Below are 16331 nucleotides of genomic sequence, written 5' to 3'. Positions count from 1 at the left end.
TGCAAAACGAACTTCTTAGCCACACTGACATACCTACAGTTCCTCTATCTTTCTTTCTCTTCCTCACTGCTTCTCTCTGTATATATGAATACATATCAAGAGAAAAAAGTACCTTTTAACATCATACAAAATAACCACATTAAATAAAGTAAATGCCATTATCACCATCATCATTGTTGAACAGGTTTTTCTAAGGCAGTGTTTTATAGCTGATCTCCTAACAGCTCCTTTATAATTACCCACTAATCACCATATTATGTTAGCAGTCCTTTAATCCAGCCTGTCACTTGTTTAAATCCTTTTAATCAAGCAATTAAAGCAATTGCTGGTGAGATTCAGCCAGTGAACCCACTTATATGTTCTCCTTAACAGCTCTAAATTGAAACGGCTTCATTTGCATAAGAAATGTATATTACAATATTTACATTTGACGGATATTTGTCCTCATCTTGTTTGTTGTTAACACAACATTTCAGCTGATACACCCACCAGCCTTCATCAGGTGTCTTGGGGAAATTTCAAACCTGGGTTCTCATTCTTAAGGTATTTTTCGATGTTAATATTATTATTATTCAGGTTACTGCTTGCAATTGCCTGTGGGCATATGGCATAGTGGTTAAGAGCACAGGCTACTAACCCCAAGATTCTGAGTTCGACTCCAAACAGTGACCTGATTAATAATAACATCAAAAAATACCTTGGGAATGAAAACCCAGGTTCAAAATTTCCCCAAGACACCTGATGAAGGCTGGAGGGTATATCAGCTGAAACGTCGTATTAGCAGCAAACAAGATGAAGACAAATGTCCATGAAATGTAAATAATGTACATAATTCCTCATCTCTTAAATATAGAACTAAATGTATTACTTGATTTTAAAAAATGCAATCAATTTCTTCCCTATTGAAATACACTTTTAAATAATATGATAGGTTCAAAATGAAATTTGTTAGCAAAACATACATGAATAACAAACAACCTCACACACACAAACCAATGTGAGAGCCTCTCTCCATAGTCATTCAACTGCTAAAAATAGTAGGCAAATTTCTTTAAAATCATACACTGCTACTTTTAAAAAGTCTGTATAAAAGTCAGGATGCTTATAGCATGAGCCTTTGTCCATAGGTCTACTCAATTAGGGCTGACCTTGGGCTCAACAACACGCGCGCACGCACGCACACGCACACGCACACACACGCACACACACACACACACAAAACAGATAATTTTTTTAAATTATAAAATTTTTCAGCATTTGATCTGAAAGACAATTGTTTTAGCACATTTTGAAATAATAGCCTATTATTTATTACAAAGGGATATTTGAAGAAAGAGGCCTCAAAACCATTTGCAATCTATCCAAAACCTGTCCAAAAATAGTTTTGGTTTTCTTCGGCCAGGTACATATGTGAGAGATAGAGAGAAAGAAGCATCCTCACCTGGTGGCCCAGTGTATGGTCGAGTGTGTGAAGTATCTGCAGGGTTGGAATTAAAGGTGGTAGGAGGTGCTGCAGCAGCCGTAGCGATCTTCCGTGGACTGCCACTCTGAACAGTTGAACAACTATCGTTTAGACTTGGAGCATCCTGCAGCATTTCATTCAAATCCTTCTCAAATGTGTCCTCCTCATTGTCCGGTGCACCATTAGAAACAGCACGTTGGGGGGTTTCAGCTGACATGGCTTCTAAAATAAAGAAAATCAAATTTGACACATTTTAAAACTGATGAGTATGTGTGTGTGTGTGCGTGCGTGTGTATGTGTGCGTGTGTATGTGTGCGTGTGTTATGAAAGCCACAACTATGTTCGGGTCATTTTTATTTTATTTTTTATGGTTTTCCATAAAAGTTACATATTTTTCATAGTTTCAAACATTAATAGTCCTAACTCCATCAATACTTCTAGGTTCTCATAATCTTATCTGATAGCATATGCTATAATTGGTAGTCACTGAATATAATGTAAGAGAAACATGAGTGTTTCGAATGCATTCTCTTGTTTGGTCTCAAAAAAAAAAAAAAAAAAGAATTACTGATTTGTAATATTTTAATTTATCATTGAAGTCTACTAAAAACCAAACTTTAACATCATTGAATCTTTTACCATCATCATCATCATCATCATCATTGTTTAACATCCACCTTCCATGCTACATGGGTTGGACGATTTGACTGAGGACTGATGAACCAGATGGCTACACCAGGCTCCAATCTGATTTGGCAGAGTTTCTACAGCTGGATGCCCTTCCTAACGCCAACCACTCCTAGAGTGTAGTGGGTGCTTTTACGTGCCACCAACACGAAGGCCAGTCAGGCGGTACTGGCAATGGCCAAGCATTTTAGAAAAGACTTGTAACTGATATATGTGATACTCCTAAAACAATTGAACAACTGATATCCCTTAACTTAGTTAATTAATCAACTAATGAGCCAATTTTAGGTGATGGCATTTGAAAACCAAAACAAGTAAAACTAATCAGTTAAAAATATAGATCTCTGTAGAACAAGATCTCAAAAGTTGGAAAAAACTGGAGTCTTATGAAATACTACCAGCCAGGTGTGTGAGAAACGTTTAACAAATAATTAATGAGACCAATATTCTTCCATTAATGTACAAATATTCTTCCATTAATGTACAAATATTCTTCCATTAATGTACAAATTAATGTTACAACTCAATAATTACATTGTTAATATTAGTCTGCTTAAAGGCAGCAAACTCGCAGAATCGTTATCACTCCAGGCAAAATGCTTGGTGGCATTTTGTCTGTTTTCATGTTCTGAGTTCAAATTCCACTGAGGTCGACGTTGCTTGTCATCCTTTCAGCGTTGATAAAATAAGTACCAGTTGAAAACTGGAGTCAATCTATTTGACTTAACCCTTGTCTGAAATTGTTGACTTTGTAACAAAATTTGTAATTAATATTAGTCTGCCAAAATTTTCTTTCAATTGCTTGTTGAAAAAATGTAATTCTTAACAGTTTTAAAAATCACAACAAAGTAAAAATATCTAAAGCTGATTACATGTGTGTATGATTCTAGATACAAGAGAAGTGTTTTCCTCATATAAAAAATTAGTTAAGTCCATGTAGGGGATTACTGTAGTATTTTGATAGTTAACAAATAAAAATTGAGGATATGATTTCCCAGAGATATGTAATAATAGTACATTAAGCTTTGATGAGATAATGAAGATATTCATTAACTATTCTTATCACAGCAAATAATTGTATCATCAGCAGCAAAAGCATTTTACATTCACTTTTCCATTTTTAAACGGGATGGACCATTTTTCTGAAACTCTTTTATAATCAGAATCTGTTCCTGTTGCCAATCCATTTCATCACATCTTATGACACATGGGAAAGTGGTGTACTTATTCTTAGTTTGGGACACATATGGTAAAATGCAAATAATTGTTTCTATAGCCTTTTTTTATCATTATTAATAATACTGTTTAACTTCTATAAATAGTTAAACAATTGATCAAAACCAATAGATTACTGTGAGCAATAAGAAAAGCTAAATATCTACCAAAAATGTTAAAGAATATTTTTTTAAAATCAGCTTTCAAGCAAACAGTCAGCAAAAATGGTCAAATTAGTTCACTTTAATTAACCTCCTTAGAGTAATTAAGAGATTTTTAATGTCACAAGAAGATCTACAACAGTCTCAATTTCTGACAAGCAACATTTAAACAGTGAAAAAATTAATATTCAAATATGTGCTTCCTCTTGGATAGATTTCAGCTTTAAGTAAAGCTAAGCAATGCAATAAACAGCAAATAAATAAAATTGATAGCTCAATAAAAAATAATACAGTCTTATTTATTCATTCATTTTGTAGAGCCTCAGGTCAACAGCAATAATAAAATAGTCACTCAAAACAATCGGATGTTCATTGTTCTTTGTTCTTCATTGTTTCAGATTCACCTATTTAGTATTATGCATTCCAGAAATAACATACAAAGTAGTTTGTAATTTCTACATACACTAAAGGATACAAGAAACTGAAGTACTTTTTAGAGTGAAAGGATCAAAAATTCTTCAAATTGTCTCTTTTTATGATGTCTATGCAGTCTAAAATGAAAAGCCAAGTCAAAAAATGTGATACTAGAGTTTGAATTATGTTGGTCACATCACTTTATAAATGCTAGTGAACAGCTACTTATTCCTGCACTAATATTTTTTAATGGAAGGCAGCAAGCTGGCAGAAACATTAGCACACCAGGCAAAAAGCTTAACGGTATTTCGTCTGTCTTTACATTCTGAGTTCAAATTCCACCGAGGTCAATCAACTTTACCTTTCATCCTTTCAGGGTTGATAAATTAAGTACCAGTTGCATATTAGGGAGTCAATCTAATCAACTGCCCCCCCTCCCCAAAAATGTTGAGCCTTGTGCTTAGAGTAGAAAAGAATATTTTTTAATGGCATATATTTGTATGAAATATATTGTATTTCTAGATAGGGGGATTTGACTGAAAAAAAGTGTAGATTACAATTATACAAAAAAAAGTTAAAAGGGAGAATGAAATTGTTTCTAACATAGGCACTAGGCCACAATTTTGAGGGGAGGAGGTCATCAACTCCAGTATTTGACTGGTACTTTATTTCATCAATCTTAGAGGACAGAAGGCTAAGCTGACCTCAATAGAATTTGAACTCAAAACATAATGAGTCAGAAAAAATACTGAAACTGCCAGCTAATAATTGTACTTTTCCTTTTACATGCCAGAAAAATTACTGAAATTACAAAGGACTTGAATACAAACCACTGGTCTTTGTTTCAAACTTTGCTATAGTAAGTAGATTGTGTTATACAGCTAAAGATGGCATATGACTACTTCCTAAGTTAGTCTAGCTAAAAATAGGCACCTCACCGATTTACTGGTTAAATGGTTAATGGTAGGGAATATTTCATACAGTAATATCTATATTGGCAAGAGCCATCTCCACATGTTAGCTTGAAATAATGCATGTCAAGTAGTTTTTTAAAAATAATTAGCCACACATGAAATTGTTTGGTTTTTTTTTTTCATTGTACTTGGAAATTAGGTCTGTAAACCCAGCTAAAACCAGACCAATTTGCTTTATAGAATGAAAGAAGCAACAAATAAAACAAAGTACATGCTAGAAATAACCACATGCTGAACCAATTTAGCTGTTTTCATCTATTTATATCGTTAGAAACTAGGGGTTTTTTTTTTTCCAGAACAGCCTAGAAGAACAATCACCGAATGGAAGACAGATATACTTGCACAATAAATATTAGCTAACCTGCAGAAGACTGTACAAAAATTGATCCTTCCGCTCTCTCTGTCTCTCTATCTCTTTCTCACACACATACACACAAAAGTAATCCATACAGACCATTAAAGAAGAATATTCCATTTGCTTCAGCAAAAATTCTAACAAGGAGTTATATTGTTTATTGGCCTTATTCATACAGAGCTGAGTAAAAAAATTTGTCATTAATTCACAATGGCAACAGTCAAGACGCACACCCAGTTCTCCTGTCTAGGAAATATGCAGCATGCAGAGGTAATTTTCATTGTTGTAAGCAGTAACAGCACATGTAATTGATGGATGATACACGAGATGACAACTTTTAATTTAAATCCTACCACAGCTTGAAGAGATAGGGTTCTACATGGTTAATTTACCATAGATGTGCTATAGGGAAGGCTTCAGTAAAAACTAATATTTCATCATGCATACTTTACCTTTAAAATTAGTAACACAAACAGTAGCAAATATGACTAGATTAATTAGAATGTCTAGCCTTATGCCTCAGAGTACAATTCATGTCTGAACTAATTTATTCACCTTTCATACAGCAGTAATAACAGAAGTATCAGCAAGCTATTGCAGTTATTACAATCAATTACAAACAAAACCAACTTTGCATTTTGACATAAGAGAAATCTTGTCATTTGTTACCTATTGTTATCCTGAAATGTCATCCCAATCTGAAACTGTTTCTAAATTTAAAAAGCTGACAATTGGATCATTTTTGCCATCTGAGCCACTGTCTGTATTCTCTCATATACTCACCTTCTTGTACCTTGAGAGTCTACCCTAACACCTCATCACCACCATCTTTCTCTCTTTTCCAGCTACTCCCACTTACCCTTATATAATCTGGTGTGACCATGCACCTCCTCTGTAGCAAGGCACTTGTGCCTGGCACTCTCAACACTAGAATAAAGCCACCTCTTTCAATACTACACTCCCACTCAGTTAAGGCCTTTTTTTGCATTGTCTTGCAAGTTATTTGGCAACCTTACTAGGGTTGGTGCACCAAAAAACACCCAGTACACTCTGTAAAGTAGTTTGAGTTAGAGAAGGGCATCCAGCCATAGAAATCATGCCAAAGCAAACAATGAAATCTGATGCAGTCCTTCAGCTCACCATCTAACCTATTGCTAGTATTAAAGATAAATGTTAAATGATGATGATGATGAAATGTAATCATCCATCTATACATCTAGAAAATATTTTAAGAATTAGCTTGAGAAACTTCACCAAGAGAATGGAAAGAATTATTATGCTTAACTAATCTACTGAATGAGTATTAAATGTGTCAATAACATACATTTACTTTTCTATTTTGTCTCGTACACCCAGCAACAACCCTAAAAAAAATGTCTATTTATATTTTCTGTTAATTCATGTTGCCTTTAAAACTATCCAAAAGATGCAAAGTACACAATTTAGATACATCTGGTAATAATTCTCATGAATTAACTAACCCTTCATTCTTCATATACAACTTACATCTTGGTAAACAGCAGACCAAACACACCCGTTCACTATTTTCAGTTACATGAGCACTACACTGTTGATTTTTGTAATATATTTATTAGAACCAAATTCAGTGACAACAATGGGTCCATAAAAAAATACCCATTTTGCAACCCAATAATATGAAACTTGCCAATTTTCAGTGACATATAGCATAACCCACCAGAGCAGTATTTACTTAATGCTAATTTGCCTACCTATACATATATTGTATCTATTAGATGAATAAAGTTATATAGCTGAAAAACAGCACAGATAGAAGACTGAAGACCTGAATGAAGACTACATAAGGAAACAAAACCTCTTCTATCTTCATGTAAAGGCTGGAGAATACGGTTACTGTTATAGTATAATTAGACACACAATTGAGTTCTATGAGACTCAACACCTCTTTTACCCACACTAACAGGAACAAATGTGCTGTAATTTTATTGAGCTATGTGTAGGGCCATTGAGAACAAAGATTCTAAGACACAAATAAAACACAATAATTTTATGGTATACAAGCCACCAATACGCTAGTGCCTCAGCTATCTGCAATTAATATATGTCATATAGATAACACATACCTTCCTTATTCAATTACATATTCAACTGATTTCACCTCATTTCATTCTGAAATGTCAATGAAATTTAGACAAAAATAATTTTAGTCCTGAACACTTTTATGTTAGCGTCAAGAATTAATATGAACAGAATATTTGGCAAACTTCCATTTTTTGTTTCTTTGTTAAATATACTGGATGACTAATTCTTTGTGCTGTTTTGAAGTATAATGCCTTATTATCCCACCTTTCCAATTAGCTTTGTCTTCAGTTCCACCACCTTGCTACTTGCTACCCAGCAAGACCTCAGCTTCATCCACAAGATTAATCAGTGGCCATCACTGCTTTCAGCTTCATCTCACATCTTGATCAAATCTGCGCATTTTATCATCATTTGAAAAAGCTTGACATTCCAACAGCCTATAGTGATTATAATAAACAACTGACAATTCAATGCAATGTCAAAAAGAGTGAAATAATATGAGAAGCAGATGACATGCCACTGAAACTGCTGTCTGGCGAAGATAGACTATTTCAGCACTCTCACTAAAATCTAGAAAAACAGTAAGGAGGATCATACAGTTCAAATGAAACATAGTATTCAACACGGTTGTGCACTTTCGTCAACTTTATTTAACTAAATGTTTGACTGGGTGATATCCACTGTTCTTCTTTGGTACAACAGGATTTAAGCTATACTCTTTTACTCTTTACTCTTTTACTCGTTTCAGTCATTTGACTGTGGCCATGCTGGAGCACTGCCTTTAGTCGAGCAAATCAACCCAAGACTTATTCTTTGTAAGCCTAGTACTTATTCTATCAAGAATCTTTTGCCAAACCGCTAAGTTACGGGGACGTAAACACATCAGCATCGGTTGTCAAGCGATGTTGGGGGGACAAACACAGACACACAAACATATACACACATAATATATATCAATATACACAAGAGAAAAAGGCCAGGTCAGTTCCTTCTCAATTTTAGTCGATTGTCAAAGAATATGTATGAGAATATGTATATGTATATGTATTTTTCCATATGTGTATTTTCATACACTGTTTTTAACACTGTTTTTAACAATTTCACCTTAATATGACAATCAGTATGTAACACTACAAAGTTCATACAAAGCTTTATACTTTAAATATATTTTATCATCAAAGAATGTATATATGCATTTTAATACTCAGACTGTCTTTTAACATTTTTTATTATTCTCAAAGACTTTTGATAATCTTTTTCTAAAAAAGTGAAACCGGTTAAGTAAATAAATATTTTTAAAAAATAAGTGCATTTTCAAACCTTCTTTCATATATATATATATATATATATATATATATATATATATATATACGACGGGCTTCTTTCAGTTTCCGTCTACCAAATCCACTCACAAGGCTTTGGTCGGCCCAAGGCTATAGTAGAAGACACTTGCCCAAGGTGCCACGCAGTGGGACTGAACCCAGAACCATGTGGTTCATAAGCAAGCTACTTACCACTCAGCTACTCCTACACCTATGATAAATAATTTTTTTTAATTTTAACTGTACTTAATAACATTTCCCTTCTGAGCTCATCCTATATTGATCTGCAGATCATGATGGAAGACTTCTTGAAAGCTTTAAGCTAAGTCGGTTGAAAGTTAAATGCAGTCAACATCAACATCTTATGAGCTGACTTTAGAGGTGGCCAAAGTTAACAACATTCAAAACTAATGGAGGAGTTTGTTTACTTTGGCTCTTTCTTCCTCCTACAACTGGTTATGTCAAGAAACAATTGAGAAGCACATTATAGTAGCTTGAACTACCATCATAAGATTGGAATTTGCCCTTTGATCCTATAGGGAAATTAAGCTCTGCACAATATTCCATTCCATTCATTGTGATTGTAGAATGTGGTTCTAATCAAGGAACTTCATCATCTGAAAGTATTTGACATCTGATGTCTGAGAACAAAACTATGATACTGTCTTATTGACAAAATGAATCAGATAATCCTTAAATCAAGTTTAACCTAACCAGAGACAGACAACGATAGACTGAAGTTATCTGGGTGATGGTTCAACTGGATAAGGCAGCTTTGTCTACAAGATGAATGATGACATAGTAAATAAATCCTTGTTAACCACAATTCCACTGAAGGAAACGCATTTCTTTCCAGACTGCCTTCTTAACTGTGCATATTTTGTGCTTTCCCTGAACAACAAGTAGCCAGTACAGATCAAACTACCTCATTGGCCTTACAGTGCATACTGTAAATTCCAAGATGTCCTATTAAAAGAGAATAAGAGATAGATGTTAAAGCTAAAAAAAAGACCTACATCATGAAAACACATGCTTGCATAAATATAAACTCACATTCATGCAAATATATGTTACATACATAGCTATTGTATATCTTTCCCATCTGGCTACACTTCAGAATAGTATTGATCTTGGCTACAACACTTGCAACACGTTACAGATCAAAGAATAAGGTTTGTACTATCAATAGGAATTATCACTCACAGAACATCAATAACTACCATGTGGTAACAAACAGTTTACTCTACACATGAAATGCATCCAAAGAAGGAATAGCAGTCAATCTCCCATCAGATTCTAAACCAATGTTACACAAAAATTTTATATTACATTTTAACTACAGAAAATTTGATATCAATAACTTTATAAAAATGTGTTACAATACTGACAGACATTAAATCACCCACAAAGACAAGATATTCTAAAACCCTTGTATCTTATTTGAACTCCAGAATATTAACCAAGAAAAATTCTAAAATGAAAATGATATTGCTATGTTTATTCAAAATGGTTAACTCTTAGCAGATAACAACAACAATATTGACTCAGACAGGAAAATTGAAATATATTTTATCAGACTTCCATTAGAAACTGAAAGCTCTGTGAAATAAATATATTGCTGATGAAAAACAGAAGTGTGTATACTTTTAACTATCTCTACACAAAAATATATACACTGACATTTATGCATAACCAGACAGAAAGTAGCATAAAAAGTTGCAACACAGTTTTTATCTTATTCGTCAAGCCATAATAGATGAAAAGCCAATCCAAAAGGATTGTGAAACATGATTTAGCAAATCAATACAAAAAAAAAAATAATAAAATAATTGCAATCAAGCTAAACTATAAACATTTTAAAAATAACAATGCATCTTAGCAATTTTATAAAGAAACTCACACTTTGTTTGTTGCTAGTAAAATGTTATTTCTATACTAAAAGGAGATATATATATACATTACAGACAAGAAGTATAATAGTGTTATTTTGTTTTATATAAGATAGTCAATGGAGGATGGACAATGTTGGTGATTCTTGCAAGCCCTACCAAAAAGGTGCCAGTAAATGTTAAGCATGAATATTGCAGATCAATGTTTGCAGCAAAAGTATGAAATTTCAGTGGAAGTGCTGCAAATAGAACCATCTTGATTGTTAAGTAGAGACAGGATAATTCAAAAATGTTGATAGAGACCATCTTGGCAAAGAACTGAAAGGCTCTGCTGCAACTTCGTAGTTGGGAAAAATTGCAGGCTATGATAAAGGAACCTTTACCTTTCTGATGGCAACCTTGCAGTTAGTGTGGTGGGGGACAAGAAAACACTGACATTGGAGGGAATACCAGAGGGATGACATTCTGGGGAGGGAGTATTACAGAAAATGGTTAACGTGGGGTCTGAAGAGAGATAAGTGGGTCAAGGCCTGAGTGGAAATGGAATAAGATTAACTATGTCTGAGGAACAAAAGTCATTAAGTTGTAAAAAAAAAGGCATTCTAACATTGTCAAGAGACTGCTGACTGTGAACCAAAGTTTGGCAAATGATTTCATGATAGTTACTTGGGTGGCCTTTTTTTTACCGTCTTTTTCTTGAGTATTGTCTAGGTTGTCTGTACATGGAAATTTAGCACGGTCTGTACTAGATATAGCAGTAGTACTCCGATCTGAATACATGATTAGTAATTGCAGGAAGCTGAACTATTTTCTAGTTCTGGAAAGAAGGACCAGTCTTTGTGATGTACCCTTTTGACAGGTAGAGGATGCATCTAGGAGACCACTTGACCCACTACAGGCAGCAAGACCAGATGAGATAATGTAGCATCTGGGAGAGGATGGCTTGGAACTAAATGATAATAGTGTAAAAAGCAATTGAAAGCAGACAAGATTTGAGAGAGAGAAGAGGCGCTAGAGACAGACAGACAGACAGACAGACGAAGACTATGAAAAATATGTTAATACCAAACAATTAGGTCAGGCCTGAAAATGTTAGACTTCACCATTAGCATGATGCAAGAAAAAAATTCAACCAATCATTGCATGGAACAACACATGAAAAAAAAATTAAACACGACATAGTCCTCCAGGTTAAATTAATATCATCACAGCTAATTGATATCATCTTCATCAAGAGGAGTCTTCAATTGAAAAATAGATAAACATTTTTAGTGCTATACCATACTGCAGAATATATCTAAAGATTTTTAGTCAACACTGTATGTATAGACAAATGCAGATGTAAATATCTTGTCTTTTTTACACTCAATATCTTCATGGACAAAACACAAGAGGTCAAGTGAATTAGTTTCAGTTTGCGTTAGTATTTCATCAGCCACTGTGTACTGTCTTTAACTATCCACAGAGATATATAGATCCAATATTACTTATGCTCATAAATCCAATATTACTAAGGGCATTAAGTAAACTAGGCAGACTAATTTGCAGATATAATAGCAACCAGAATGCTTTGTACATTTCTCAAGAGTAATGACTGAATGGCAGTCTTCCTACCACTACCTTGATAATCAGAGAAAGAAGAACTATTATGCAGGGCACTGCTGGAGAAGCAAGGATAAAACATCCAGCAATTGCCTTCTCTAGAAACCCACATGTGAACATACAGGTATTGGTAGACCAAGAAGAGCATATATCAATTAACATGTGGTAGACACTAGATATCAAGCTGAGGATATGAAGTCTGTTATGAAAAATTAGGACATTGGGCATGGAAGAGTTGCATTGGTCTGGGCAAGTCGCCCAACCAGATAGATAGAAAGGTAGCCAGTTCATTTAGTAAATCACTAGTGCATTAATAGTGCTTTATTTCAATGTGATAATGCAGTAGAGTGAGAGTGAGTGAGTGAGTGAGTGAGTGAGTGTGCGCACACGCACACACACACGCACACACACACACACACACACACACACACACTTTTAGTCAACACTGAATGTATAGACAACTCATTAATCAAACCTGCTGCCAAGAATGTATTGTATGTATGTACAAGGTGATCTATCCACTTTACTTTAGGCACTTACTAATAGTGGGTTTAAAAGCAAGGTTTCCATAGATACTTTAAAAAAAAAGGCACTAAGTTGCTGATGAAATCCCATCACACACTGAAAGTAATCAAGCTGATCCCTTTTTTTCTCCACAGAGTTATTGTATGGCCAACTAAAGCCATGTGAGTGGATTTGGCAGACAGAAACTGGAAGAAGCTCATCATATATATGTGTGTATATGTCTGTGTTTGTCCCCCACCACTGCTTGACAGCTGGTGTGTTTACATCCCCGTAACTTAGTCATTCAGCAAAAGGAACTGATAAAATAAGTACAAGCAAAACAAAAAGTACTGGGGTTGATACATTCAACTAAAATTCTTCAAGGTAGTGCCCCAGCATGGCTGCAGTCTAGTGACTGAAACAAGTAAAAGATAAAAGATATAAAGACAAGGTATTTATATGTGTCTATATATATAGCGTTGACTACAAAAATTTATAGATACTTTCCATTGTACAGTATAACTTTGAGAAAAGAAAAAACTGTTAGTCTGTGTTCTATACCTGGCCAAATAGATAAGAAGCTCGTTTTGCAATCTTGACATCTTGAGCAAATGTCTTTTGCCACAGACTGGGATCAACCCAGGCTTTGTGAGTAAAACTGATAAAATAAAAACTGCAGAAGCCATCAAATGGATTATACAAGTAAATCAGAGGATCAAACAAGTCAAACACTGGATCATGGGGATTCTGCCTGAGGATTAAGATAAGGATACAAATATAAAACTTCACTATTTATGCTAGAGTTCTTCTCAATGTAAGCAGTTATTGCTTCCTGAGGGATGGGAGGGGCAGCAGAAAATCTTATATGAATACTAGGGATAAAAGGGGCAGTAGCAATAGAAGAGATTCATCTGTACAGTTTTTTCTTTTCAGTTTTAGACATTTATTTAAATATCAACTTTAAATGTGATATTATTATAAACTGCATTTTAGTAAAGGAAAAAACAATAATAACTGACTTTGTGTGTTGGCACTCCGTCGCTTACGATGTCGAGGGTGCCAGTTGATCCGATCAACAGAACAGCCTGCTCGTGAAATTAACGTGCAAGTGGCTGAGCACTCCACAGACACGTGTACCCTTAACGTAGTTCTTGGTGATATTCAGCGTGACACAGTGTGACAAGGCTGACCCTTTGAATTACAGGCACAACAAAAACAGGAAGTAAGAGTGAGAGAAAGTTGTGGTGAAAGAGTACAGCAGGGTTCGCCACCATCCCGTGCTGGAGCCTTGTGTAGCTTTAGGTGTTTTTGCTCAATAAACACTCACAATGCCCGGTCTGGGAATCGAAACCGTGATCCTATGACCGCGAGTCCGCTGCCCTAACTACTGGGCCATTGAACCTCTACTACAACTGACTTTAAAGTGTGAATAAATAAAGAAAACCAAATATATACCACCTATGCTAATAGAAAGTTGGTGGTGAGTAATCACTTGCATTGAACTAGTACACAGAACTAAATTACTCTAGTCTGATATTACAAGTATTTACATTAAAAATGGGAGCAAACGTTGAATTGTAGCAAAGGAACATTGCGAAGAATGTTAGAAACAGAAAAGGTTGGGGTAGTAGTTACAAAAATCTCAGAAGCACTGGCATAGTACAATGAATGGGTAGGTTCGTTAAGGAAAGAACTGGAGGATTCATTATCAGAACAAACAACAATGAATTTACTTTGCTGATAAATTCAATAACACTAAGGAGTTTCCATGAGTAGCTGTAAAACCTATTTCATCACACTCAGGAGTTTCCAAGAGTAGCTGTAAAATATATCTCATGTCTGGCTAGCCTCACAGAAGTAAATCCCTGAGTTCTAAAGTAGAAATTGCATCTAGTGTCAGTGGCAAGTAGAGTAATATGCATCGTTTGAATATAGAATGCAATGCAAGAATGAATCTATATTTACCTGGTCAACAACAGTGCATTAACTGCTTAGACAATATATTAAGGTTTTATTTCTCATAATATTTCCACTAGTCAAAGAGACAATTCAACAACTAACCAATCAGATTGTACATGAAAAGTACTGTGTAAGAAATTATCAAGTGTATAATAGCTGTGTCACTGACAGTGAGAAGAGAAAAATCATGGAAATTTCTATAAGGTGTCTCTTTCCAAGACAATACTTATATCTTTCTATTACAACCAAAAATACATTTCAATGGAAAGAAGTTTATCATACAAGAGAAGAATCCAACTGAAGTGGTTGGTGCCATCTATATCCTACCCAACAGCATACACAATATGTACCAAGCTATTAACTAAAACAGATAAAGTAAGAATTAATGTGATTTCTTCTACTGCAATCTAATTATATGATGGGGATTTCTAACTAATGTGCAAAATACATGCTATTGAGCATTTCATAAAATTGTATCTGTGCAAAAGAGGGAGAGAAAGAGAGAGGCCACATGTAAAAACCTGTTTGATAGTTAGTTACCATAGCAATAAATCATGCTTTCCTGATTTAAAAGTGCAATCTTTTATCTCATTACAATGACAATGGAAACAAACTTCTCGATACACAACAGTAGACACCTTTATATTTTGACATTTTTTCGTTAATTTTAGTGGAGGCATTTAATATAATTCATACAATTCTTTTTTTTTTTTTTTTTGTTAATGGATTACTCAGAGGAAGGGGTGCAGCTCTAGTGACCTTTAGAGGCCCTTTTAGACTGATAGGATTGATGTAGTTGGCATTCTGTTTAAATATCTCTAGACTGATATCTGTATTTAATGAAGAACTAGACAGGTAAAGCAGAAAATTGGCAAGATGAAGAGTAGGAGAAAAGCAAGTAGCTAGTTCAGAGTAGCAGTGGCTATTGTAGTAACAACAGAAGAGGGAGATAGAGTGAAGGTACAGTGCTTCTGTGAATTAGAGGTTGAAGTTTGTCGATGAATGAATTTTGCCAGAAAATCAGATACTCAGACTCCTGTCTGGCTGGTTGGGAAGGCATGTGCTGCATTATCAGTACTAATGTAATAGCAAATTTAGCGTAGACAGTGGACCTGTGACTTCCAAATGAATGTATTATAAATGGCTTAGACATCCTAAGAAAGAAAGCCTAAAAAGGAAGATCTAGCATGTAAAAGAAAGCCACTTGTCACACCTCTAGCCCTACTAAATAAAGAACTGGAAAGAGATGCTGGTGAGAAAAGACTCATATTCTTCTTGAGAAAACAGAATTCTGAAGGTGGGTTGCCAGCACATAGATAACGCAACTGTTGCAATTTTGTAAGGAGAAAAACAAAAGAAAAAAAAAAAGACAGCAACTGATCAAAGCTGAAATATTTTGTGTCCAGAAACCTAATCTTTGGGTAACAGATTTGGCAATCTATATATTTGAGATTGTTATGAGAAATCTTTAAAGATTGAGAAGAGTAGCATTTGTAGAGATAAGGATTTTAAATGGCTAATAAAATAAGTTAGCATGAAAACAGGACAGTTTAGGCATTTCTGGTGAAGCCTTTCTCAAGGAAATGAAACAAAGATCCTGCCTAAAACATCAGATCTCACCACATAGCATGGTACACAAAGTCAAACAACTTACTCATCTCTGACAAACACCCAACTCTAAGAAGATCAATAAACAATAAATATTCTTTGAGTATGATATAGTAGA

At 34.7% G+C, this 16331-nt stretch overlaps 1 protein-coding gene across 12 annotated transcripts in view; it reads right to left on the bottom strand.

Annotated features, from left to right (window-relative positions):
* The window catches only part of LOC106881312 (arfaptin-2), an 88438-nt gene that overhangs the window by 45934 nt on the left and 26173 nt on the right, over nucleotides 1-16331 (bottom strand). For 11 of the 12 annotated variants that reach the window (XM_089351800.1, XM_089351805.1, XM_089351798.1 and 8 more), the window contains exon 2: nucleotides 1442-1684. In XM_089351800.1, the coding sequence (XP_089207926.1) occupies nucleotides 1442-1679 (238 nt within the window). In that variant the 5' untranslated portion in view covers nucleotides 1680-1684. Of the gene's footprint in view, nucleotides 1-1441; nucleotides 1685-7370; nucleotides 7412-16331 lie in introns of those variants that run through there. The other variant, XM_089351804.1, reaches the window with a different exon arrangement.

The sequence above is a fragment of the Octopus bimaculoides genome, chromosome 5, assembly GCF_046866305.1.
Source record: "Octopus bimaculoides isolate indiv1 chromosome 5, ASM4686630v1, whole genome shotgun sequence".
Taxonomy (NCBI): Eukaryota; Metazoa; Mollusca; class Cephalopoda; order Octopoda; family Octopodidae; genus Octopus; species Octopus bimaculoides.
The sequence above is the reverse complement of the archived record's forward strand: the minus strand, read 5'-3'. Positions and strand labels throughout refer to the sequence as shown.